The 24,816-nt window shown below is 39.2% G+C and overlaps 1 protein-coding gene across 3 annotated transcripts in view; it reads left to right on the top strand.

Annotated features, from left to right (window-relative positions):
• The window catches only part of MAD1L1 (mitotic arrest deficient 1 like 1), an 865,451-nt gene that overhangs the window by 485,523 nt on the left and 355,112 nt on the right, over window positions 1-24,816 (top strand). For all 3 annotated transcript variants that reach the window (XM_069084812.1, XM_069084813.1, XM_069084814.1), the window contains one exon: window positions 8,429-8,517. In XM_069084812.1, the coding sequence (XP_068940913.1) occupies window positions 8,429-8,517 (89 nt within the window). The remainder of the gene's footprint in view (window positions 1-8,428; window positions 8,518-24,816) is intronic.

Here is a 24,816-nt window from a genome sequence, read left to right on the forward strand (position 1 = left end):
ATAATATTGTTATTTAGTTTTTATATCATGATTGTAATGTGGGAACACATGAGATTGGCAGGGTGGTCCTGTAAGTGTTCTGTACCTTGTTGGCATCTCCACATGGCTGCCTTCTTTTTTGTACTTTGAGAATCCTGATGTTATCAGTTTTCCCAGGAGTGATCATATACTGGAAAATCAGTTTTCACTAACGCAATCATAAGAGACTGACTTATAAAGCACATTGCTAATTTAAGTCATAGTAAGAGATAAAAAATTTTTATAACCACCCTCTAGTTCATGCCCCTGACAATATTCAGGTACCTGGAATAATGAGATAGTTTGGTGGACAGATTAAAGGGAGCTGGATAATCTTAAGGGGTGTGATAGCTTGATTCTATTGAAATACCAACATTCGATCAGGTTGTACACCTTTCTAGTAACCAGAATGTCTGTATTGGCCACAGGGTAACTTTCTTTAGAGGCAGCCAGGTGGCACAGTGGATAGAGTGCTGAGCCTGGGGTCAGGAAGCCTTCAATTCAAAGCTAGCCTCAGCCACTTACTAGCTGTGGGAATCTGGATCAGTCCTCTGCCTCTGTTTCCTCAGCTGAAAATGAGGATAATAATAGAATTTGCCTCCCTGATATCAGGGTCAAAGGAGTTAATATCTGTTAAGCATTTAGGAAATTGCCTAATATGTTGTAGATCCTCAATAAAATGGTTGTTCTCTTTTCCCTTGAGAAATACAATCAATTTTATTCTCTCCAACTCTTCTTTTTCCTGTACTTCACATTTACAGCCGCTCTCCTATTTTCATAGGATGACAATATCATAGATTTAGAACTAGAAAGCACTTTATAGGCCATCACGTCCAACCCCCTCATTTTACAATTGAGGAAATGAGGCTGAGAAAGATTAAGTGATTTGCCTAGGGTCCCATGGCTAGTGTCTGAAGCCAGATTTGAAATCAGATTTCCCTCTATCCACATCCAGCACTCTATTCCTAGCTGTACCCTTGACATTGCATCATGTCTTCTTTGTAACATATATTTTCTAAAATGATATAAATTAAAAATTAACATTATTTTAGTGACTATATTAGGTTCACTAATCATAAAAAGAGGCACTTTAATCTCAACACTCCGTGTCCCATTGTAGGATATTATTTCTGAGAGATAATACAACAGAACAGTGCAGTCCAAAGGACATCTGCTGATGTAGGGCCTCAGTTTACTACACTATTTCTATCCAGTCAATTACAACTCAGATTGATGAAGCAGCTTGTGGTTCAGCTAGTTTCCTATATGTTTTCCTTTTATTTGTGTCTATGTTAAAAACTCTGTTATCTTGCTAATTGGTTGTCAGAGGTGTGCAGTGTCTGGGGTAACAGTTTATTTATGACCACACTACTTTTGAATCCTCAGTCTAGGTATGATTTGCCTAGGGAATGATCTGTGATGATCTATGGCTCAAATTTAGGAACTGGCTAGATATTTGTGAAATTACAAAAGATATTATTTGTTAATCTTGTCCCTAGGTTTTACCATCTTTCATACTGTATGTATAATTAAGGGGATGAGGACTTATCTTCATTAATACCTCCAAGGCCTAATTCCTTCCTGCTATTTTTTCTAGAATAGCTTCTAACTACAATCTCCCCCCTTCCCCCCAACACACACATTTTACAGTAGTTTCTCCAGTTCTGATTTTTAAAAATAACTTTCCACATTGGTTGTAGAGACCTCTCTAACCTAACAGCGTTTTTTATTTTCGAAGACCTTAGCAAGAACCATGCCCGATCCCACTTTAGGCAACAGTGGTCTTAGAGCATGCTGCTGAACCCAGACCACAGAGCAAATGAGTCAGTCCTTCACTTCTGCTATAAGAGCCAAATCTGTGACTCTCACAGAAAAACCCTATGGAACCCCTTTCTTGGAGTTTGCCTGGAATGTCAGAGGTATAGAAGAAAATAGTTTTAAAGTAACATATAGTCTTCCTGGCAGTTTTTCCTTGTCCTCCTACATTTATTATGTGCTGGTTGAAATTTAAAAGGGACCCAAGAAACCACTGAGCTAGCCACTTACGGTTAAGAAATAATAAATGCCTTATTTATTACCAACATTCACTATTGACGCCAAAAATAACCATCCTAGAGTTATTGTCTTCTTTGTATACAACAGATACAAGCATATATTCAGGAGTTGCTTAGTTGCTGTGGGAAATAGAATCCTTCCTTACGCCAAGAGCAGTGTTACAGATGCAAGTTTTGAGTGTATGAATATGTAATAGTGGGAGATTACCCCCGCCACTGCTTCCTTAAATGAAGTTATAGAAAGGCTGGGGGGAATGCAAGTGGTAAATCCATTTTAAGATATCAATGAATGACTTGACTATGGATTGAGGTGGAGAGAACATTGCTAGAGATAGAAGAAGTTTGGAAATGGCCAAGATAAATAAGTAGTGAGCTCTGTGGAGTCTGAATGAAAGGTGGACCCAGAGGTTGTGTTAGCCTGCCAGTCTCAAAGCAATTCAGAGAACTCTTTAAATACAGAAATATTTAAATTGCTGGAAAGCTCAGGCTTTGAAAGGAGGCAGCCTGCTTGAAGGCAAAAATGGAGAGAAGTACCCTTCTGTGGTCTTCATGACTAGCTTTAAACAAAAATACACAGCACTTCCCCTCAGCACTCCAGATATCATGGGTACGGATTAGAGTGACTACCGGCCATCACAAGGGAGAATTCTCAGCAGGTTTCATTTTCCTTCCTTTCTCTTCTTCTCCTCACTAAGAAGTTACAGGCTCAAAAAGGAGCATTGCTATTCCATCATGTCAGCATTAGAAATCCTGTTAAATATTTTTCAGAAGAAAAAAAAAGACTAATAACATCGTGGGGACAGCCTGTTGTGCTACAACAATTGCAGGTCCACAACAACCTTTGATTGACTGTGGGAAACACCAAAAGCTTAAAGTGCTGGAAATAGACCAGCCTTTACCCTGCCCATGTTAGTTTCTCCTGACCAGAAGCACGGGTCAGAACTGACTTACTGTTGTTATATGTGTGGTTTTCTGGACACTGCCACCCTCAGATGCACCCCATCCACTGCCTGCAGACTGTGAGGTATATGAGGGAAGGGAGATAGGCCATTTTAAGTACAGGGCAAAGACACTCAGAAATATTCGTGATTGACTGCAGAAGAAATGTGTGAGAGCTGAGTCTGCCAGTTTCCACAGAGTCCTTCTCTTACTCCTGTCTAGGTATCTCACACCAACCTCTCCCCTCACCAGTCCACAGCTATTTTCCTCCGGCTGCTGTTGGAGATAGACTCCCAGTCAAAGAGTACAAAATTAATTTTATGCCCCTTTTAAAACAAAGGAAACAAATCCTTATTGCTATTGTCTAACACTTGTTAAAAGGAACTCTGAAATCAGCTAACATACTATATTTCAGACTGTAGAGAAAATAAAATAAGTTTTTCCTTCAGGATCTTTTTTGTTAGAAGAATATTTATGCTTTCAGCCTGTTAAAAGCTCTATACTTAGTAGAGTCAGAGCCCAGGATTCTTGATTGATATGATCCATTTTTTTTTGTATTTAAAATATTTATCAATCCACATTGATGAGAATTTAAAAACGAAAAATTAATTGGATCACATCTATCCAGAAACCCATGCTCCATTCACACTGAATGGTTGGTTAATACTATACCTAGATCCTTTAACTGGCTAAAAACAGTCTCTTTAATAAGCAGGATCCAGAAGAAAATTGTTATTTATTTTTGAAGTGGGCAGTATGTATCTATATTATGATTACATGCGGATACAGTATAATATTAATTTAAATGTGTACACACGCCTTACACATAACCTCTCACATTAAGCCTCGTCTCAGATACAGTTGGCTCTGTGGTCTTTTGGCTCCCGCTGCTGCTAAAGAGAGCAATTTTTCAAGTTTATACCAAATGTCGCTCTATTTCATTTCCAAATATAATCTCCTGGAGAGTAGGTTCACTCTCTCCATTTCCAATCTCTAAAGTTAATACATGAATTTATATTCCTTTCTCTCTCTTGCTCTCCTAAATTAAGAGATGTAATTACTAGCCGTGGCTGCTACAAACGAATAAAGCATCGAGGGAGAAGAGGCTGATCATGCCGGATGCCTGCAGCAGCCTTGCTTTTCCTCCCTTCCTTGCTGAGAAGTCTGTTTGTGAGGCAGGCTCTTTTTTTTTTTTTTTTTTTACCATTAGCAGGCCTCTTTTAAATGTAGGTGAGTCTCAAAGCCATTCATTCCTTCTCTTACTTGGAAAGTTGGAAGAAACAAATTACAAAATTATTTCTTGCCTATTAATTAATGATGATTTGCAAACTACCTCAGCAGTAGAGTATGAAGCTTTTTGAAAAGTCCTGCTTATCCAGGGCTGATTTCCTAGGCAACAAGCTATTATTACTCCTCCTAATAAGCTTCTATCTAAATAATTATAAGGTATTCGTAAAGGGTCAGTCTACAATTGAGATGGTCCATCTGTGAGGATGGAAGGGAGTAAAAAGAATGTAATCTAATAGAATTGTTTCTTTTAGAGAGGGTCCTGAGTTCTTGGCATAACTCTAGGGTCTGGAGTGTGTTGTGTCAGACAAGGTGAACATTTTCTAAGACTGGTTTCCCTGTCTTAAACTCTCAAGCTGCAAGCCCTGATTAGTTCAATAAAAAGTTTGTTTAATCTTTCTGTCTACTCTGATGACAGTTTTGACACAATAAAAATTTAAATATTTAAAAGATGCTATGAAGCAAACGTTTTCATTCAGAATTTCTGCTTCCTGAATGAGATGCAGCAGTGTGCTTCAGGATTAATGTCATTTCTATAGACCCAGGAAAGATGAAATGCAGAAATGAACCAAGGCTCCTCTTTTGACACGTCCTGATTTCTCTATAGGAGGAATCTCTCTCCATTCTCAAAACACTACAAATACTAAAGCATTGTTTTCTTTGTGTTCAGCAAACAAAGATTGGCATCCTGGGCATGCTTATCCCAGAGTTTCAGCTCCTAGCACAGCCCTTTGCATGGAGTAAACAGTTGATAAATGATGAATTTAATTGAGTTAGCATGGTATAGTGCGAAGAGCACTAAACTTGGAGCCAGAAAATTTGGGTTTGTACCTGGGCTTTAAGCCTCAGTTTCCTTATTTATATTGGGATACTACAATTTATATTCCCAACTTAGTGTCATTATAATGAAAAAAAATATTAACTACAAAGTGTTATAGAAATAAGAGCTATTATTATGAATATTTTTGCTATGGCCTCTGCAACAGTAAGATAGCACTACCTGTACACCATTGTTGAATTAACCATCGTTCAATTAGTAAACATTAAATGCCTATATATGCCAGGTGCAGGAACATAAATATACAAAGACCATTAGTGTAATTAATGACAGAACAGTTATATCAAGGGAGTTGACTGAAACTGTTGCTTCTCAAACTTATCACAGTGGCGTGTGAATTACTGGCAGAGCACCTTGCCATAGTCCTCTCTGATACAAGTATGATCCCATCTGTCTTTCCTTGAATGGCCAAAAATAGGAGACAGAAGCATGTTAATTATGGGGGAAGTAATGGGTGATAGATGAACAGTGAAGCTCATAACTTCCAAGGGATAATGCATAGGGTGCTCAATCTGAGCATTATAGCCACATAGTCACCTGTCTTTGCACCAGTCATTGAACCCCGTCAGAAATGATGACATTGAGATAATGTTGAAGATAATCATCACAGTTACAATAACCAATATTTCTTGACCTCTGGAGTGAGCATGTGAAACAGCTCATGAAACCAAAAGATCCGACGTGGGCACTAGCCACATAAACAAAACAAAATGTCAACAAAAAAATCATCTGATGAGTGGTTGTCATGCAGATGTCTTTACAGAAATGGAGTGGATTGTCATTCCACTAGAATTACAGAAAACTCTTCAGGTTTTCAGAGAAAGGGAAGAAACCATGGAACATATCACCCCAAGGTTCCCCCCACCAATCTAACTCTTTCCCCTTTATATATTTTTAAATATTTTTATTTTAGATGCCTTTGTAATCTGTTTCTACTACTACCTTCTAACCCAATAAATAACAACAACAAAATGAAAAATAAAACCCTGATCATAAACATATATAATCCAACAAAACAAGTTCTCATATTGTTCATGCTCAAATGTATGTCTTTCTGCATTTTAAGTTAATCTCCTTTCTGGAAGGAAAGTATCATTTTTTTCAGGTTTAGACTTCTGGATTCCTAATTTGTTACCACATTGATTAGAGTTCTCAGGTCTTTCAAAGATATTTTTCTGTATAATATTGAGGTCATTGGATAAGTTGTTCTAGTTCTTCTCCATTTATTCTGTGTCACTTTGTAGAAATCTTATCACTGTCTTCTGAAACTATCCATTTTTATCAGTCCTTATGGCATAGTATTATCTTACACACACATATATATCTATACATATATGCATACACACATACACGCATATATCATGATTAGGTTAGCCCTTCCCTAATAGGACAGTCTGTTATTTTCCAACTTTTGGTTACTCCAAAAAAAAGAGTTGCTATAAATACTGTTGGTCATATAAATCCTTTTCTTCCCTCTTTGATCTCTTTGTGGTGTAGTCCTAGTAATAGTATATCTGGGTCAAAGGATATGCACAGTTAGGAACTCTGGGGGCATAGTTCTAAATTGCTTTCCAGAATTGCCAGACCAATTCAGAGCTCCATCAACATTGCACTAATGTGCCTGTTTTCTTGTAACCCCTCTAGTATTTGTCATTTTCCTTTTTTGGCACTTGTGTTAGTCTGATGGACATGAAGTAGAATCTCAAAGTTGTTTAAATTTGCATTTCTTAATGATTTATATCATTTTTTTTCACATGGTTGTGGAGAGCTTGGATTTCTTCCTTAGAAAAATGTCTATTCATCTTTTAATCATTTATCTATTAGGGAATGGCTCTTAGTTTTATAAACTTGAATAATTTCTTTATATATTTTGGATGTGAGACCCTTATCAGTGAAACTAGTTGGTAAGTTCTGCCCCCCATTTATGTTTCCTTCCTAATTTTAACTACACTAGATTTGTTTGTATAAAATTATAAAAAATTTTACTTAATCAGAATCATTCATTATATTTTGTGCAGTCGTCTCAATTGCTTATTTAGTCATGAACTCTTTTCCTATCTATAGATCTGAAATGTAATTCCTTCCTTGCTCTTCTAATCTGCTTTTGATAATACCTTATATCTTGGTGTATGATATAGAGTGTTCCTCTCAACCTGATTTCTGCCAGGTTACTGTCCATTTTTCCTAGCAGTTATTGTTAAATAAAAGTTCATAGCACTATGGATTACAAAAACATACTACTTACCAAATACCTAGAAAGATAATTTCCAATTTCAAGAATTACATACCCGAGGTTCTCTATAAACCAACAGATAAAATAACTCCAGCTTACAAATATAAACTTCAGAATGTCATTCAGAAATCAGCCAATAATTTGTAGTAGAACATCATCACAGACAAACCTGCTTCTCCACAGTTGCCTATAAAAATTCAGGAGCATTTTTTCTAGATGTTGCTGTGCTGAATACGCGTAAGCTCCAAACTTCTTGTAATAGAAAAGCTCTCAAAACAGAGAGACCTCATGTAGTAAATCAAACCTCCATGGGAAGAGGATGAAGTACAGATCATCCCTGTCATACTTCCTGCTGTTCATTTATCTCAACGATGTTGTCAGTCAGTCTATAGGAAATAAGCTCATTTTGCTACTTTTGTTCAGTTACAAAAAGCTAACCCCTTATCCACCTGTGCAATAGTACACCGAATATCAAATATAAAAGAACGGTATTAGAATAGTGACTTGTTCTTGGTCCATCTCAAGCTGACTTCCATTGATTGTAACATGAGTAGAACAGTAGCTCAGTTTTTTAGTTTTATGACAGTCCTATGACCAGATTAACTCTGGTTAATGTGAATAGATTAAATGATGAGTTTGAAGTAGTTTGTCTTCCAATCTAGTTGGAGGCATGTGAAAACAGTTACTCCCTTAGTCTTCCAAAAGTTATCTAGATTTGAAAGTGTGAGCTCTTGGAACCACACAAAAAAGGAATTAATTTTGTCACTGGCATTTTAAAGAAGGGAAAGAACTTGAATTTGACTGGGGTGGATTTAAGATCTGGTTTTTAGAATCTTTGTTTCTCTGTTTACAGCAATGTGATTTTCTGCCCACCCTAAGAAATGTGAGTTGTTGTTTTGTTTTTTCAGAGTCCGCAGTACAGGGTTTGAGATGTAGAGAGACATTTGGGACATTTATCAAGAGTACTCTTTGAGCTTGTCTCTTCTTTGCTGGAATGTGGGCTGGAAGTAATCACCAGCATCTTAACTCATCTTCCTTCCTTGGTATTTTCTCTTTTAGCTGGATGTAGAGCTGAAAATCCTGAAGTCTCAGACTGGTACAGTTGATCAGAGCTTCTTTGTGTCCAATGACGAGTTGAATGCCCTCAGGTGAGTACCAGAAAGTCCCCATGAGGACTAGAGGGAATGTGGCAACACAGACTAATTGTTCCTGGGCATTGACGTGCTTCATTCTAGAAAATTGTTCCTCCTTCCCATCTCCATGCTGGCCTGCTTCACCCCTAAACTTCAATGAACAGTCATTTCTCTGGGCTTTACTCTTCTATATCCATAATTCAGTTAAAACCTGCTCAATTCTCTTTCTTTCCTTTATCTGATTATAATCTGTTATCATTCCACCTTTCCCTATACATTATAATCCTTAACCACCAAACGCCATTCTAAGAAAAAGGAGAAATGCCGTTCTATCAAGTCACTAGCCAGTTCTCCTGCTTTGAAGGGAAAGGAGACTTAAAGTATTCCTTTGACTCCAAGTACTTGTTCCCTTGCCTGAACTGCTTAAGGTCCTGAAAGGACTTCACTCTGAAACCAAAGCCCTATGGACCTTGAAAATCTGTACCTTCCCATAATGATGAACAAACTGTCCACTCACTGGTCATTACCTTCCCTTCTACCTCCTGAATAGCTGTCATACTATATTTCTCTTCCTTTTTGTGAATAACCTTCTTCAGAAAGCCATCTGCAGTCAGTGCTTCTACTTCTTAATCTCTTTTAAACCTTTTTAGTTTGGCTGCCAACTTCATCGTTCAGTCAAAGCCATTCTATCCAAAGTTCCCAATGATCTCTTTTTTTTTTAGTTTAGTTTTTTTCTTGTGCTTTTTTTTTTTTTGGAGGGGAGAAGGCAGGGCAGTTGGGGTTAACTGAATTGCCAAAGGTTACACAGCTAGTAAGTTAATTCGGGTTTGCACTAAGGTCCTCCTGACTCCAAGGCTGGTGCTGTATTCACTGTGCCACCTCCAATGACCTCTTAATAGCCATATGACCTCTTCTTGATCCTCATTCTTTTTTGACCTCTCTTTGGTCCACTGGGTAGAGCACTGAATTCAGAGTCAGAAAGATCTGAGTTCAAATGTGGCCTCAGAAATTTACTAGCTGTGTGACTCTGAGCAAGTCACTTAACCGCTATTTGCTTTAATGTCCTCAGCTATAACAGCACCTACCTTCCAGGACTGCTGTGAGGATCAAGTGAAATAAATACTTTAAAGTAATTAGCACAGTGCCTGTTTAATAAACGCTTGTTTCCTTTGTTTTCATTGCCCATTATTCTGCGGGGTTTTTTTTTTTTTGTGGTTCTCTTCTTACCTTTATGACTGTTCCCTCTCTGTCTCTTTTGTTGGATATTCCTTCACGTCATGCTTACCCAATGTGAGTGTCCCCAAGGCTCTATCCTGGACCCTCCTCTGTTCTCTTTCTATATTGTCATACTTGTTGATCTCATCCACTTCCAAAGTTCTAGTTATCATCTTTAAGAGATGATTCCCAGATAGATTTATCTAACCTTAACCTTGTATCCTACAGTCTTGCATCACCAGTTGCCTGCTGTACATCTTGAGCTATATATCCTATAGGCATCTCAAGCTCTCCATGTCCAAAGTAGAACTCTCACAACATTAGTGTTGTTGTCCACTCCTTACTGTCACTGAGTCCACATATCTGGTCTGTTTCCAAGTCTTGTTTTTCCCTTCACAACATTCTTTGTATATATCCCCTTCTCTCTATTCCTGCAGCCATAACCCACATGCAGGCTCTCATCATTTTGCAGCTAGACTATCATACTAGCCTTCTGGTTGGTCTCTAGGCTTTGTCTCTTCCCACTTTAGTCCATTCTCCACTCAGTGGGTGCCCAAGTGATCTTCTAAATGTAGGTATGATCACGTTTGCTTTTACTATTTACTGAAGTCATTAGGTTCTCGTTTTACTTCCTGGGAAGCAGTTACTTGGCCTAAATATTTTTGACCAATACATATAGTAATAGTTCACATCTGTGTAGCTGTTTGATAGTTTATAAAAGTATTTATGTGTATTAACTTCCTTCAAAAATTTGAAAGCTTTGAAAGAGGCATTAGACTTGTTCTCCTTGATCCCAAAGGTCAAAAGTAGAACTGATTACAACAAGATAGACTTCAGCTCACTATAAAGATTCATACTCAACTGTATGCTATCTCATGGATTGGAAGTTCCCTCCAAGATGCTCACTGCAATGCATCCATGACCACCCATCCTACACAGCTCTTGTCTTCCTATAAATTCTCCACATCAGTTTTATTTTTTCACTCCATGAAACAACATAAAGAAATACTTCCTAAGAATTCAAGCTTTCCAGGGGTAAAATAGGTTGCCCTGGCAATCACCCCTTCTCTCTTTAATCTTCTATTTTAGCTATCTACTGGTTCCTTCCCTACAGCTACAAACAGGGCCAAGTCACTCCATCCTTAAAATTAAACTTCACTAGACAGCCTTATCTTTTTATTCTATATCTCTCTTCATTTTCACAGTCAAACTCCTAGAAAATCCCCTTGATCCCTCTATTTTTTCTCCTCTCATCTGCTTCTCAACTTTCTATAGTCTGACTTAAGTGAAACTTTAAAAAAAACAAAGCTAATGATCATGTCATCTTATTAGTAAAATCCAGTGGCTCCCTGTTACCTCAAAGATCAAATATAAAATCCTCATTAGCATTTGTAACTCTTCATGACTTGGCTCCTTCCTCCCTTTCAAATCTTCTTGTCCTTTACTCCCATTCATACAGTCTAGCAATTCTGGCCTTCTTACTCTTCCTTACGTAAGAGAACATTCTGTCTCCCCACTCTGTGACTTTCTGTTGACTCTCCCCCCATGCCTGAAAGGCTCTCCCTCCTTTGTTCTACCTTCTGCTTCTCTGGATTCTTCAAGACTCAACTCAGATCCCTAGACAAGGGCTTTCTTCATCTCCATCCCTTTTTTCCTCCACATGACTTCCCTCTGAGATTCTCTCCCAAGAGAGAGAGAGAGACAGAGAGACAGAGACAGAGAGAGACAGAGAGGAGCTTCATTACATATTATGTGCCAGACATTGTGCTAAGTGCTGGGGCTCCAAATACAAACAAAAAGTCTCTTTGTTCAAGAAGCTTTCATTCTAATGGGGGGATAGAACACATAAAGTCAAGGTGGGAAAAGTGAGGAGGGGGGAAATGGTAAGGCAGAGAGCATGTGAGAAGGGGAGTCTGGAGAGACAGCCTGGCCTGGGCACGTATGAAGGTGCACTGTTTAGAATAGGGCCTCATGGCAGAGGCATCTTCGGGGTGAGAATTCTGCTGTCAAGGAGGTAGAAAATTCTGGAGAGTGGTGAATGGAGCCAGGTTATCTCCACCTTTGGAATGTTTGAGCTTTCTACAGGCAGGGACCACATTTTTGCCTTTTCCGTGGATCCCCAGCATTTGGTACAATGCTTGGCACAAAGTGCTTAATGAAGCCTTGTTGAATGACTGACTGAAACTGCCCTCTTCATTGTTAACAATGATCTCTTAATTGTTGTACCCAATGGTCTTTTCTTAGTCTTTATACTTCTAGACTTATTTGCTATATTTGACACTGTTTACTACCTTTTCCTCCTGAATACTCTTGATGGAATCCTAAAAAAGCTGCCCCCAGCCTCAATATTCTAACTTCATTATAGCCCTGACCCCACTAGACAGCAGGCCCACTGTACCTAACTAGCTCCGCTACCAATGTCCTAACTTCTTCATGCATGCCTTACTCTTCACTGGAATAACAGATGTGTTCCTGAACTCTTAGTTCCCACAGAAACAGCAGTTGTGTCCATGTGAGGGTGACCCAGCTACTGCCTTTACCTAGTCATTGCCCCCAGACCCATTCCCGTAGAAACAGGTGTGTTCTTGTATTCAGTCACAATCGCATCATCCATCTAGCCCAAAACAGGACCACAATACCTAACTATCTATCTTGACCCGACAGGACAGCAATAGCTAGCCAGTTGGAGGGCTGCATGACCAGAATGTTTAACCACAGAAACATAGATGGGACCCTCCTTCATTACCTAATCCCTTAACAAACCCCTTCTGCCTTTTGAATATTCCTGATTTCTGTTATATAATTGCATACTTACCCTATAAAAATCCATCTTGCTTTCTCTGAAGTTGTTGGCTCCTCTTGGAACTTAGCCTGCTTCATGAGAGGCTACCATCTCAATAAACACCTATACTTGGATTAGAGGGGGTCTGACTCTGAATTTTTTGAGATGGTTCCACCACAACGCATCATAAAACCCCAACAGTTTTTGGGTGGGCAGAGCCCCCACCTCAGTACTCTTGTCTAGGTTTTCATGATCCCACTCTCTCCTGGCTCTCCTTCAGCCTGGCTGACCGTTCATTCTCAGTCTTTTTTTGAGGGATAATTACTAATATGATAACCCCTATTTTTGGTGCTTCCCAAGCCTTGTTCCTTGGCCCTCATCTCTTCTTCCTCTATATATTTCCTCTTGGTTAACTCAGCTCCCTGTTCATTTCCCCTGTATTATTATAACATATTCCTAAGGGGCCTTCTTGCCTCGTCTTTCCCACTCTAGTCAATCCTCCATAGTGCTACTAAGGTGATTTTCTTTAATTATAATTCTGATTCTCTCTTCTCTACTCGGGTAGTCTCCCTCTGGTCTCTCCTCTGTTTAGCTTTTAAAGCCCTTCACAACCTTTTCCTGACCTATCTTTCCAGACTCACTGGACATGGCCACAGTCTGCAGTTCAGTCAGACTGGTCTTCTCTCTGTTACTCATACACACTACTTTATTTCCCATCTCTGTGCCTTTACCCTGGCCATTGCCTATAGCTGGAATTCAGTGCCTGCTCACCTTTGCCTGATAGAGCAGAGGCCTGGCACTGCACTACTTGGCTGCCCCATGTTAGAGTTGGAAAAGTAGATCTGAGAATCATCAGAATTAGAAATAATAATTGAATCCAGGAAAGCTGATGAGATCATCAAGTAAAATAGTATTAAGGGAGAAGAGATTAAGGCTAGCATCTATACAAAGGAAATACAAAGAAATTCAAAGAAAAATTGGGTGGGGAAGAAGACGCTAACAGAACAAGAAAGGCTTGCTGTAGAAAGGGTCACTTGAACAGAATCTTAACCAGAACAAGTGATTGATTCTAAGAGGCAGAGATGGAGTAGGAGTGCATTTCCTGGCATGAGAAAGCGATTGCAAAGCCATGTAGGGGTTAGATGGGGTAGAATAATGATGATGGCCACAGCTTTTACACTCATGGAGTTCTCTAGGATGTACACAGTGCTCTGCATACATTTCTGTCAACAATTCGTCGAAGTAATCACTGCAGTATTACCTCCACTGTATACTTGAGGAAACTTAGAGACTTATGCACAGTCACACAGCTAACAAGCATCAGAATTAAGATTCATATCTGCATTTTCATGTTTTTAAGTCTCACAGTTTACCTTTTACTCTGTTGATTTTCTTTTTCTAGGTAAAGAAATTAGGTGTTCTTGGACACTTTCAGAAAACTCTTATCCATATCTACCCTAAAGGATCCTGGCTTCTCTTACCTACCACAATCCACTGTTTAGCATTTGGTACTTTCAGAAAAGTCTTACGGGCCTCAGTCTCTAGGTTCTAATCTTAGTTCCCACTGTGGTTAGGCATGTAATCAATCATATACTTGGAACCAGAAAGAATCTTAAAGATCACTGTGTCCAACTTCAATTTATAGATGATGGAACAGAAATAAAAAAATGCAAATTGACTTGCCTAAGGTCATTATGGGTAAGTGAAAGGGCCAGGATTTGAACTCAGATTCTCTGAGTCCAAATCAGCTGCTCTTTGTACTGTCACATGCCTTTCTTTTTTAATGATAAAGAAATTGTCCGCTTCGCTCCACCCGCACAATCCTGGGGGTGTACCTCCTTAGAGGATGCTTACCTCTCTTATACTACCACAGCCCACTGCCTCTTAACATGTTGTGTCAGTACTTTCTGATGGGTGTTTGAGGAGCCACCCTGTTCTAATCCTAGTTCCTTCTTTGTTGAGTATTCTGCTTCTCTATTAATAGAGTCAATATGCTAATTCCTGGACTTAGAGCAAGCTCCAGGAGAAATTTTCCAGTCTCCCTCTTTCACATCCTGGTTAATATAGCCAAAGTACTTTTCTATGTAGAAGTTTCAGTCTCTTTGTTTCACCTCTAAGATTCATTACTTGGTATGTATTTTCATTGAGCAGCATTTATTGCCCATTAGCTATTGCAGAAGCAGCTGGATTTCTTTGTTTTCCATGACTTCATGTTTGCATGCAGATAAGTGTTCAACAGGAAATCTGTTTTAGCAGGAATGCTTGGAATTCTTTCATTAAAGGACTATTTTTCCCCTTGTACAATTTTATTTCATCTTGCAGGGTAAATTTTTCCTTGTTGTAATAAACCTTTGTCTTTTGAAGTATCATATTCCAATGTTTTCTCTCCTTTCAACTTGTTGTTGTCATCTATTGGGTGATTTTGCTACTTTTCTTTCTTGTTGTTTATCACTTTTTTTGTCTTTGTCCTGTTCTGTGACATTCCTCGGAATTTTCACTTTGGGGTTTCTTTCAGAGATCACCTTTTCAGGAGATTTACTCTACTTTTTCTTTGCCCCTTGAATTGTAGTAAGTCTGGCAACTTTCATTTATAATTTCTCAAAATATGATGGCAGAGTGGATAGAGTGCTGGACCTGGAGTCAGGAAAACTTATCTCTGTGAGTTCAGTTCTGTCCTCAGACACTTACTAGCTATGTGACCATAGACAAATTACTTAACCCTATTTGCCTCCGTTTTCTCATGTGTAAAATGAGCTGTAAAAGAAAATGGCAATCCGCTCTAGTGTTTTACCCAAGAAGGGGTTATGAAGAGTTAGATATGATTGAATAACAACAGTAGGAACAAAAAAAATGTTGAATTTTGAACTTTTTTTTTGGTCACGGTTTTCAGAGAATAAAGCAATTCTTAGCATGTCTTTCTTTGCTACCTTTTCAAGATTAGTTGTTTTGTACAGTTGGTGCCTTGCATCCCCTCCCCCTTGTTTTGTTCTACCATTTCTTGTCTCATCAAATAATTGATTTTTTCTTTTTCTACTTTAAAAAAAAACCTCATTTGTTCTCCTTCCAATTCTTTCTTCCAGAGCTCTTATTTCATTCCTTAGATTTCTTGCATTGTTACTTCAGGTACTCTTTCAGTTCTTGTGACCAAGCTATTTTTCTCCTTTTTTGTACTTGTAGAGTTACTTTCTCTTCTTTCTTCTTTTCTGACTTCTACTTTTTATAATATGTTAAATCAAAAATATTTCTTCTTGGTGTTCAGTGTCTGCCCATTCCTAACTCTAGTTATAATTCTTGATTTGCAACTTTGTGTCAGATCCAAGCTCAGTCCCCAGCCTCACTCTTCAGTGGTGCGGTCAGGCCCTTTGGTCCTGATTGTGATTTTCTGTGTTATTTCCGTTTATATCTGCTCACATATCTGCGGGTCCCTTGTCACAGGGTAGTGGTTGGTATTCCTTTGACTGGGTTCTGCTTCCATCCCCCTTGGGGCCTCCCCAGTCAGGCCATTTCTGCCAGATTTCACCTTCTGCTCCCCCACTCTCACCCCATCACCATATGCTGTCAAGTCAGGGCACTGCCATGGGCTTCCATCCCCCAGACCCTCCCTAGTCACACTTGTTTACCAGAACTTTTGTTGGCTTTCCCGGGGGGACCTCACTTCAGATGCTGCCAGCACTGTGACAGGCTGGTGGGGAAACTAGCTTATTGATATTTCTCTTGGGATTTCTTGATCCTTATTCATTCAGTCTGGTGCCTTCTTTAGGTTATCTCTAGAGTATATGAGTGAAAACTAGGCTCCTCTAGAACACTTAACATTCATCTTAATCTAACGTCTAGCACCTTTTTATTATTGACTTCTTCATAGTGTGTGTATATGTGTGTATGTATACGTGTGTATAGATATATACATATATGTAGTGTGTATATATATGCACATGTATCTGTCTATATACTGTAAATCAGTGAGATCTCTGAGTCATAGCATACGGATATTTTAATCACTTTCTTAGCATAATTCCAAATTGCTTTCTATAATGGATGGACCATTTCACAATGTATTAGTGTGCCTATCTTTCCTCAAACCCCCCAATGGTGAATATTCTCATCTTTTGTCATTTTTGGCAATTTGCTGGATGTGAGATAAAATCTCAAAGGTGTTTTGATTTTCATTTCTCTCATTAATAATTGGGAGACAGTCTTTCAGATTATTTTTAATAGTTTGCTATTCTTTTTTAAGAACTATTCATCTCCTTTTACTACTTATTAATTAGAGAATGTCTTTTTCTATCATTGAATCATAGAATTTCGAGTTAAAAGGGTCATTAGATAGCACCTAGTCAAGGGTAGGAAACTTGTTGCCTCAAGGCCACATGTGGCCCTCTAGGTCCTCATGTGTGTCCTTCACAGAACACATCCCCTTAATAAAAGGATTTGTTCCATATAACTTGGACTTAATGAAAAAGCCACACCCAAGAATCTAAAAGACCACATGTGGCCTACTGGCTGCAGGTTTCCCCACTCCTAACCTAGTCCAATCCCCTCATTTTTTTTACAGATGAGAAAACTGAGACCTACGGCGGCAAAATAGCTTATTTAAACCTAGTTATTTAAACAGATGGAACTAAAGCATAGCATCTTTGTTCTTTCCAGTTTGCCAAGGTTTTGGACATACTGTCCTGAACCATCGACTGTGTTACACAAATGTAGCAGCTTGGGAGATGGAGATAGAAGAAGAGGGGGGAAAGAGGAGAGAGACAGAGAGAGGAAGAGGAGAGAGAGAGAGAGGAAGAGGAGAAAAGAAGAGGAGGGTAGAGGAAGGGAGAGAGGAGTAGAGGAGAGACATCTCTTCTCTAGCGGTTCAATAAGAGAGGTAGAAAGGGATCATTTTTCTTGATGTTGGAGCAGTTCAGTCTTTGAATGAGCTATACTTTTTGCCCTACTTCTTTACTTCCTTTTCCTTTATACTGTGATCTCCCTCAAAAGTTAACTTTTTGTTAACTTTTAATGTTAACACTCATTGTTACTTTGACATTTCATTGATTTCCTGCTTGATTACTGTGGAAGAGAAGTATATAGTCCAGCCTCCATTCAATATCAGCTTTATTCTTCTTTAACTCGTCTTTTCTGTAGAAGCTGTTAAGTGGTGCAGTGGATAAAGCATTGGACCTGGAGTCAAGAAAACCTGAGTTCTGATTCTGCCTCAGATATTCACTGGCTGTGCAACCTTTAGCTGATCACTTGAGCTCTCTGTGTCTGAGTTTCATCATCTGTTAAATGGGGAATATTAAGAGCACCTGCCTCCCAGGGTTCTTATAAAGATTTAATGAGTTAATAATAACAATAATAGTATTTGTGTAGTGTTTTAAATTTATATAGCCTTTATATAGTGTTTAAAGTGCTTTAAAATGTTATCTCATTTTCTTCTCCCCCTCCCCCAAAACCATGGCAGCAGGTGTTATTATATCCCCAATTTAAATATGATGAAACTGAGGCTAAGAGTTAAGACATTTGCCCAAAGTCACACAGTTAGGAATGTCTTGGGCAGGATATGGACTCAAATCTTCCTGACTCCAGGTCTAGCATTCTATATCCTCTGTATCTCCTAGCTTCTGTGGCCCTCCACAGACCTTAAAGTGTCATCAGAAATGCCAAATTATTATTGTTGATATTATTATATCTTTTTACTCCATTGGAAATAGAAGCCTTTGAATCAGCTTCTCTAAATACTAAATATTCTCTTCTTGTTTCCGATATGAGCAAATAAAGGGTTGAAGGAAATGCTGGTAAATTTAGAACACAGTGATGAAATACAATAACTTCACCATAACAGCATGGTGTCAACTCTTGTTCTTATACAGGCCTTTCAGTAACAGTGATTGTGCTTGTACTTTGTGAATAGTGCTTAAAATAGGACTTTTTCTATTTAAACTTTCTGTGTTTTATGGATTTGTTTCAACAAGACTTCAACCTTGTTTTCTTCCTCTTTCCATGTGGGAGTTTTACATGACTTTTTAAAAGTCTATCTCCTTAGTCAAGTCTTTGGGCTATATAGCTGATTTAGAAGCACATCTCTTAACCCCTCTTCAATGATTAACACCTGATTGCCAGGAAACTATTACACACAGTTTAGTTTCATTCATTCTTCAACAAGCGTGAGCACAATAAGACTGAATAGCTCTTAACAGATAGATGTATAGATTAGCAAGTTTTCTTATGTTTAAATATACACAGAAATGCATAGATTGTATATTCATATATATGTAGATATACAAATATACATATATGCATATTTATATTTAAAAGCTTTGTTATAATTTTTTCTTCTTCAGAGGGCTCAAAGCCACAGCTGTGGAAGAAGAGTCTTAGTGTTTAATTAATAGAAATTCAGGTCAACATTTGTTTAACTTGCTTTGCTGAGAAATAGCTAGTGTGTCATCTCCAGGCAATATCAGCATTTCCGCTTTGGCAGCTGGTCAGAGAAGGGGGCACAAGGAAAATGCTGAATGTGTTTAACTTGAGTTGTGGTTAGGCAGAAAATAGAAATTATTCAATCTGTTTTGTTGGAGCTTAAGTTGATTCTGCTAAAGTCCAGATGGAATCTTGCCTTCAGAATTCAGCATTGTTCTCTTGGGCCCTTTATTTTTCCTCCTTTCTCTGTAGCTGAACAAAGCTAGAGAAAGTCACAAAGTCAGTCTGACGGATCCATTATAAATTTGTTACATAATCTCAACTGGGCCCTCACTTTGGGAAGGCAATTCTTTTACACCTCTGTAATTCACCTTGTCACTCACCACAGCAGCTCCTTTCACCTCTCCTCAAACCTCCCATGGCTGCCCCTACCATCCCCTTCTCCTTGAATGCCTCCCATTTTACTGAACAGATGGATGCCTTCTCTGAGTGCTTCCTCTTCCACCTGCTTCTTCTCATGTCATATCACCTTGATGCCTTCTGCCACTTTCTCATTCACCCCTGCCTCATTCATACCTACCTATGAAGAGGTGACTCTTCTTACTAAGGCTAACTAACCCCTATATATGCACATGTACCCCATTCCATCCTGTCTTCTCCAGCAAATTTCCCCCTCCATTATCCTCAGTCTTATCTTCAGTTCCTTCTTGTCTGTTGGCTGCTTCCCTGCTGTTTGCCAACATGCCCATGTCTCCCTCATCCTGAAAAAATAAACCCTCACTTCATCCATCCATCCCCACTAGCTGTCATCCTGTATTTCTTCACCCTTTTGTGTATCAAAGGAATGTCAGACTCCCTGTAAAGCCCTCTACTGTGTGTTCCTTCTCTATCACTCTCCTTTTATCTACCTACAGTTTCCCTTCATCATTCAACTGAAACTGCTCCTTAAATGTTCTCAGTGACCTCTTGTCAGATCTAATGGTCTTTTCCAATCCTCAGTCTTCTTGACCTCTCTGTAACTTTTGAAACTGTTGATCCCCACCTTCTTGATACTCTCTTCTTTCTAGGTTTTAGTGAAGCAGTTAGGTGGATAGAGTGCTGGGACTTGAGTAAGGAAGAGCTGTGTTCAAATCTGGCCTCAGACACTTACTAGCTGTGTGACCCTGGGTGAATGACTTAACCCTGTTTGCCTCACTTTCCTCATCTGTAAATTGGGCTGGAGGAAAAAAATGGCAAGCCACTCTAGTATCTTTCCCCAAAAGACCCCAGATGGTATCACCAAGAGTCACACATGACTGAAATAACTAAATAACAACAGCTTTCTCCTGTTTCTCCCCTACCTGTTATAAATAGCTTTCTCAGTCTCCTTTGCTGGATCTTCACCTAGGTCACATCATCTGTCTGTGAGCACCCCTCAGATGTTTGTCCTGGACCCTCTTTTCTTCTCTCTATACCACTTGGGGATTCCGTCAGGTTCAATTATCATCTCTATGCTGATGATTCTCAAATCAGCTTATCCACTTAGGATTCTAACCTCTCTGTCTAACTTCCATTCTTGCATCTTCAACTACCTCCTAAAATCTCAAAATGTTTGTCCCATAGACATGATAAACTCAGCATGTAAAAGCAGAGTTCTTTATCTTTCTACCCTCAAATACTTCCCATTCATGAACTTCCCTGTTACTTTTGAGGGCAACACCATCCTCCCAGGTACCCAAGTTCACCTCACATGTGGTAGGCTTTACTAAATGCTTTCTGAATTAAATTGAATTGAACCTTGGTGTTATCCTTGATTACTCACTTTCCCTTACCACTCTCTCTTCACTCCCTCATATCTAATCTGTTGCCGAGGCCTATCCATTTTACCTCTGTAGCATCTCTCAAATATGCCCTCTTCTCTCTTCTGACACTGCCACCATTTTGATTCAGGCCTTCACATCACCTCAGGCTAGACACTAGCCTACTGCAGGAGTCTGCTGGCTGATCTCCCTGCCTCAGTTCTCTCCTCACTCAAGTCCATCCTCCCCTCTGCTGTCAAAGTGATCTTCCTACAGCCCATATCTAACAAGGTACCCCCAGTGGCTCTCGGTTACCTCCAGGATCTAATGTAACTTGCAAAGCTGTTGACACCAGGGCCTGCTACTTTTCCAGACTCTTTGCACCTTATCTTCCCTGCCTTTGGCACCTCGATACACTCTCCAGCACAGTGACACTGGCTTCCTTGCTGTTCCTTGAACAATGCCTTCCAGACTCTGGGCATTTTCACTAGTTTTCCCCATGCCTAGAATACTCTTTCTCCTCATTTCTGCTTTCTGACTTCTTTCAGGTCCCAAGTGAAATTCTGCCTTCTACAAGAAGTCTTTCTTGATCTTCTTTAATGATCATGCTTTCCCTCTGTTGATTATTTCCACTTCTCTCTGTATAGAGCTTGTTTGTACGTATTGTCCCCATGGTATCCTCCCTATTGGATTGGATTCTCACTATCAAGCATGAGCTTTTGTCTTCCTTTGTAACCCCCACAAATCGCACAGTATGTGGTGCTCCGTAACTGCCTAGTGAATTCTTATTGACCCACGGACCGTAGTTGGTTGTTGGTTGGTTGTTTGCCATCCTTTGTGTTAGAAGAGGACCAGAATGACATCACTAAGTCAGAGTCAAGGCACAGTGTATCTGACTATGGGGGATCAGTCAGTATAGGCCCTGAAGCTCTGTCACAGGTTGAGCACAAATATTCAACATGAATATTTGGAGTTGGAGATGTCTCTAAATTTGCACTTCTCATTTCTAATGAGCAGCTCTGCTTTGCTCATAAAGCATGGTGCTTTCTTTGATGTGAGGCACGTTATGCTAGATGCTCCTATGCCATTGTCTCACAATCAATTCCACATTTCTTCAAAGAGACCTTAAGAGTGTCTTGTATCACTTCTGACCTGACTATAATATTCTACGCTGACCTCCACTTTGGGCAGCATCTTGAAGTTGAGGGGACAAGATGATTTGTTAGACCAGATCAGATACTATTAATATGGAAAAGTACATTTGAATTCCAAAATAACTGAGACTTCTATCTAGAATTCTTCAAAGAAAATAACGACATGATAGCTTTATGTGGTTAATAGGCTCTGTTTTACATGGTAAGTTAGAGACAGAGCTATGTGACTAACCTGTTCTTTCCTAACCTACAGTTGAAAATGTTTTCTTGTCTTAGAAAATTGGTTCCTGTAAATGAGGGGATGAGAGAATTCTTCAGAATTCCATCCATATCCTTGAATTTGAATGTTTAAAAATGTTTTATTAATTGGCTTCTCTTGCAGAATTCAGTTGTTAATGGTTCACTCACTTCTAATCAATCCCCAGAAAATAAAAATGCATCATCCTTTTCCCATCAGTATTTTATCTTGTCAGATTAGGATTGTAGAATCACCTTCACTCTGGGTTTCTCATGCAAATATCCTTTGATTTTCTTTATATTATGCTTTCTAAATGGTCAGTCCCCTAGTTCTAGAGCATTCCTATTCCATTCACTATGTTTTCTCATTTGACAGTTTCTATCAGAAGCTATGAGGGATACATTTCAGTCGAACCCCTACAGTTAGCTCTTGTCTCCAGAGTATGAGACTATCCCAGATGTATTAGGTGGTACAAAATATCAGCTGTCCCTCACCCTCTAGTTCAGGATAGATCTTAAGAATCAGATGTTTTAGGAAGTCTCTTTAGACACTAGCTTTTGGGGGCATTTTTTTTTTTTACCTTTTTACTTTATGTTCCTGTTTATTTCAAGCTCATTTCTGAAAACATACCAGTATACAAGCAAATACTCACCACTACAAAAATAAAGGTCATCCATTTTCATTCCCTCCAATCAGGATTCATATTCTGAGAATGAGGCAAAAACAGAGAGACAGAGACAGATAGAGAAGAGAGACCCACCCACCCATATTCACCCTATTATTCCTCTCTCCCCCCACCCTTTCCCCCTTTATCTGGTCAATCTCATTTTCTCTATTCATCTATAGTGCTTTGATTGGTGCTACCTACAGGAGTTAGAGACCTTTTTTTTTTTTACTATAATGATAATGTCAAAGTGTTCCTCAATAACAAATAAATAAATTTTCAGAGGCAAAAAACTTTACTGAAGACTTAAGTGGCAGCAACTGAAGGACCATCTCAACTGGAACAAATCTGAACTCTTTCATTTCTCCTGTCAAGTAGCAACTCTAGTAAATCCTAAATGTTGTCCATGGATTTAGCAAATGGCTAGAGTTACAGTAATTCAAAAGAAATTCGTGTCCTTGCCAATGCCTATTAGTCACACTTGTTGGAAATCTCACTGCTCGGCTCAGAACATAGTTAAACTGCCATCTGGATGCTTCTGTAGAGTCTTTTTCCATTCCCATTGAGGAGTTCCCACACAGTACCATCTTTCTTCCAGATTTGGTGGGGGAGGGGGAGTAGGAGGATGGGGACAACAGGGTTTTGTGCTTGCCAGGGGAGATAAAGATGCTTTAGAGGCCCAGCATACCTTGCAGATGCCACACCTGTTTGGAACATCTGCACCTCTGCCAATGTGTGATAATAAGCAGTCCAAGTATAGAAGACAAGTTTCCAACCAGGAAGCACAAATTGACGTGGCTCAGGTGAGGGCATAAAAGAATGAGCCATATTTGAGAAATATGAGAGTGGAGGACCTTTGTATATTTAACCTGCTATCTGGGACTTCCCTTTTCCCGGGTCATTTTAACTTCTGGCTAGCTAGAAAACACTCTACAGTGTTCTCAGGGATATCATCAGGATTTTTGAGTTTTCAGTCTTTTTTCTAAAAAATGGATTTATCCTGCTTCAAAACCATTTTACCTGGCCTCAACAGTAGTAGTATTTTGGCTTATCTACATAAGGATGCATTGTCTTTCATTACAACCCTCATTAACCCAATCTTGATTCTCCAGTATCATGTCATAACCCCCATTGCATTTAGCATAGATCAGAAAGGAGTAACCAGCTGAAAATGAGGAGTAGGAGAGGTCTACTTCCCTGTAATGGGGCAAAAGCACTTTGCTGGCCAACAACACCGGGTCTTGGTGATAAGCCTATCTGATGGAACAAGATCTGCTTTTCTCTTTGCTCCCCATTGTTACTTCTTTTCAGCCCTTTTGGAACTAGTTTGTGTGTCCGGGGGTGGGTGGGTGGGAAGGTGAGTGGGGGCATTGGTGTCCTCAAAGTGAAATTTCAGGAATGATTCAAAACTAGACAGAATTATAGCAGCAATAATAATAGAGATGATGATAGCTGACATTTATAAAGTGTTTTATTGTTTACCAAGCACTTTATACACAAAATCTCATTTGTGCCTCACAAATACTGTATCAGATAGGAAGTGAAAGTATTATTGCCCCCATTTTATAGATGAAGAAACTGAAGTTCACAGTCTCAAGACCACATGGCTTATATGTGTTAGAGCCAGGATCAGAAACGAGACCTCTGGTTGACAGAAGTCATGCAAGGGTTACACTGCACCATACTGCCGAGCAGAAGGGAGGGTGAAAAAACATTGAATTAGTAGCTTGGAGCCAGAATAGTCACATCACCTCCCTGTCATAGCCTTGGATGTCATTTGGGTGGGGATGTGGCCAGTAGGAACAGCAGCACCATTTGGCCGGGGTGAATGGGGGTGGGGAAAAGTACCTTGTAATATTATTAAGTACATTGTATGTAATAGGTGCTGAATAAAAATTGATTGAATGATAAATCACATATAACCTACCTGTTGCTACACTAGAATTTACAATGTTCAAACAACCGTGAATTTGAAAAGGACCTTGGGAGATGATCTAGGCTGTTTTCCCAAGACCTAGTCAAGAACTACATATTTTCCAGGCATCCTGGAGTGATGATTCTTTCTCCACTCCTTTTCT

Source organism: Petaurus breviceps, unplaced genomic scaffold (genome assembly GCF_028583685.1).
Source record: "Petaurus breviceps papuanus isolate PSGF00001 unplaced genomic scaffold, PetGlider_PUasm1.0 175, whole genome shotgun sequence".
NCBI classification, from domain to species: domain Eukaryota; kingdom Metazoa; phylum Chordata; class Mammalia; order Diprotodontia; family Petauridae; genus Petaurus; species Petaurus breviceps.